Source organism: Panonychus citri, unplaced genomic scaffold (genome assembly GCF_014898815.1).
Source record: "Panonychus citri isolate SS breed McGregor unplaced genomic scaffold, ASM1489881v1 Contig00130, whole genome shotgun sequence".
Lineage (NCBI taxonomy): Eukaryota > Metazoa > Arthropoda > Arachnida > Trombidiformes > Tetranychidae > Panonychus > Panonychus citri.
The window spans coordinates 236,951-240,284 of NW_026515535.1; the positions used below are offsets into that span (position 1 = coordinate 236,951).

Sequence of the window (3,334 nt, forward strand, 5' to 3'; positions counted from 1 at the left end):
TTTTCAGGAAAAGCCAACAAGTTGATTAGATTAGAGGGGACAGTTTATGTTTACATTAAATTAACTTTTGACTTACTACTGATTATAATCATAATCAACAATCAATAACAATAGCTAATAGTAAAAAAAAATAATAATATCAAATTATTAGTATAACCAAAATAATATTATACTACAAAAAGAGCAAACAACAATCAAAGTTTAAGAAAAAAAAAGGACAGAATCAACTTTCAATGATAAGTTGACGTTAATTTTTTGTTTGTCAAAATTGTTGACAAATTATCTGAATGATGATGATGATGATAACTCCTTATTTATGTTTACTATTATTAATATATGTTTGTTGTTGATGTTGTTGCTCCAATTGTTACACCAAAAAATTGAATCAAAATAAATTTCATCTTGATTTCTCTCCTCCTTCCTCTTTCTTTTTGTTCATCGTCATCTTTTTGTAATTGTTGTGAGTTGGTACCGTTAACTTGATTATCTAATGTTACTTAATCATATATCGTCATCTTAATTAAAGTCTCTCTTGTTGGTTCCTATTTTTTTTCTTCTTCTTCTTCTGTCATTTGTCTTCACCTTTTATCTTCCACCTTCTCCTCCTCCTTCTCCTTCAACTCGCTTGGCTTTTTTTTACCGCCTTCTCCTTCCTCTTTTTGACGAACTATTGTTAATTTGATGAGTTGGTGAAGGTGCGACAATTATAATCAATCAGGTTTGAGCGTTTAAACTGTTGTTGATTATATTGATCACCATCAAGGGGGAAGATCAAAATCACTTAAAACATATTCATCCATTCAGAATAGGAAATATTAATCCCTCCAGTTAGTTTTATAAAAACATCATAATCAACTCAAATTTAAGTTAGTTAGTTCAAGTCAGTTAATGTGATAACATCCTCTCCAAATCCTTTAATAATCTGAAATAGTTTAAAAAGGTAAATATATTTAAATTGTTAGTAAATTGTTTTGTTAATAATTGACAGAACAAATTTCATCATTAATAACAGTTGTCAACTTTAAAGTTAAAACTATTGAATTTCTTACCGTTTCATTTTTTTTTTCTTTATTCATCATTCCCTTTGATTTTTAGTTCGTTGTAAATTTATCAATTGGATTTAAATCAAAATGAAATTAATATTTGTTCTTGGTGTTCAAATTGTCCTTGTTTATGGTCAACCCATTTTCACTCCAATGGCTGGTCATGTTGGTGTTCCAGTAGGTGCTCATGTAGGTGCTCCTGCAATGGGAGGACATTTTGGTTTACCAATTGATACTTTAGGTAATTTGTTTCACTGTTGATCAATTTGTGATATTATATACCATGGATGAAAAACTAGTGATTAAATTGTCTAGCTTTTGATTTTGGCTTAATTTTCATCATCAATCCATGTGATTTAATCAGTGATTCCTTCAAAAGGTGTGGTTTATAAGTGTTGGTTAAATCCATATCTACATGTGATCTATGCACACACATAAAAATTGGAAAAAAAAGCTTAATTATGTGACCAGAATTTGCTCTCATTGAGCTTTATGTTGATCTTCATCTCAGATCTGAAACGACTCAGATGAGATTATTGATGGAAAAAGAATTGAAGAATTGAGGATGTAGTTTTTGATTAGTTAAAAGATGGAGAGACAATTTTTCGATCCATTTGAAATTATCTGCTGAAACGAAAAGATTAAAAATGGATTAGAATTAGAACAGAATGTTTAGCTTAGTGTTGATTTGATCTGATTAATTTACTTTGGGAATCAAGTTTGTTTTTATCAATGATTAGAATTTAAAATTGATGTAAATTATTGTAACTGGGTAAATGTGTAAAACATTATTTGAATGAACGGATGATTTGATAAATAATTAGTATCTGTTGAGTGATGTTAATACAAGTATGATATGTAGAAAATGTGATCATATCGCTAATTTTTGTTTTCTTTATATTTTCTATTTACTTACCTACTGTGAACATTATCATTTTTTTTTTCTTTACTTTTCCAACACAATCGAAAATGATGAAAAAAAAATTGATATAATTAGGAGCAGCAAGTGGATATGCAGGCGGAGGAGCAGGTTTCCCGTTACTCAGTCCAATGGAGCTGAACGCAATCATGGAAGCTCAGGCTAGAGGAGGTAATTTTAAAGCCGCTTTCACTCCTGACACTGAACCTCAGGGTTTCGCTGGATATGGACAACAGCAACAACAGCAACATGGTGGATTTATGCCAAATTTTGAAGATGGTTTCGGTCAAGAAGGTAACAGTGAATTTTATGAGGCTCCACATCATGGTGAACCTTTCCCAGCTCATGAGGCTGATTCAGATGTGAAACAACCTGAACCTAAAGGTAGAGATAATCGTGATAATCGAGGTCCATACCATAAAGATGATGCCATAGAAGATGGACCTTCATCTGAAGGACCACAAGAACCACAGGAGCCAAGAGAAATTGTAAATGGACGAGGAGGTCAAATTGAACCATCTAATGGTCATCCAGGTCAACAGAGAGGTTATCGAGAAGAGGAAAGAGATTCAGGTGAACCTCAAATTCAAAATGAACCCGCTTTAAGAGGTGCTTACAGAGAGTATAGAGGTGAGGGTGGATCATCATCATCACCTTCAAATGGTCATCCAAGACAACGAGGTGGTTATCGGGATGAGGAAAGAGATTCCGGTGAAGTTTCATCACATTCCGGTCAAAATGAGCCCAATTCAAGAGGAGCATACAGAGAATACAGAGGTGAAGGTGGACACAATAATAATGGACAAAGTGAAGCTGCTGAAGGACAAGAAGGATCAGATGGACCAGAATCATTTGTTGGTGGACATGATCAACGGGAAAATTATAATTACCAATGAGAGAAAAAAAAACTCAAGTGAGAGAGAAAAAAAAATTTCACCAAAGAGAATATTTTGTTTGTAGATTTACGGTTAAAGTTTTTTCTGGAAAAAAATGAAAACCATTTAATTAATTATATTATATAAAAAAACGAAAGACGAAAAAAAAACCAAAACAAATCACAATTAACTTTAATCACTGAGTGTGTGTGTGGTTATATTATCCTTGTGACGCCAATATGATGATTAATATAATAATAAAGACGAAATTGGATTAACATTGGAAATAAACAAAATCTACAAGAGAGGGAGAAAGAAAAAGAGACTAAATGTCTTCCAATTATTTACTTTTCACTTTAACCGGGAAAATGGAGATTAGACAAAAGAGAAAAGAACAAATTAGAAAAGGGGGGAAAGAATTTAGAATAGAATAAAAAAGTAAGAGAACAATTGGAATGGGGGAAGAGAGAAAATTATGTAAACAGTTTGATTTCCGT

General features: G+C 32.0%; 1 protein-coding gene across 1 annotated transcript; it reads left to right on the forward strand.

Annotated features, from left to right (window-relative positions):
- The first annotated feature begins 287 nt into the window (after window positions 1-287).
- Window positions 288-2,895, forward strand: LOC128390897 (pro-resilin-like). Its single transcript, XM_053350679.1, has 3 exons — window positions 288-940; window positions 1,096-1,284; window positions 2,041-2,895. Exons 2-3 carry the CDS (start codon window positions 1,131-1,133, stop codon window positions 2,856-2,858), a joined length of 972 nt encoding a protein of 323 aa, XP_053206654.1. The 5' UTR covers window positions 288-940; window positions 1,096-1,130; the 3' UTR covers window positions 2,859-2,895.
- The last annotated feature ends 439 nt before the right edge of the window (window positions 2,896-3,334 follow it).

Excerpts from the sequence above, each read along its gene's own strand:
- LOC128390897 (XM_053350679.1), top strand. The coding sequence starts at position 1,131 with ATGAAATTAATATTTGTTCTTGGTGTTCAAATTGTCCTTGTTTATGGT. Across the intron at positions 1,285-2,040 it reads TTTACCAATTGATACTTTAG|GAGCAGCAAGTGGATATGCA; the intron begins GTAATTTGTTTC and ends TGATATAATTAG.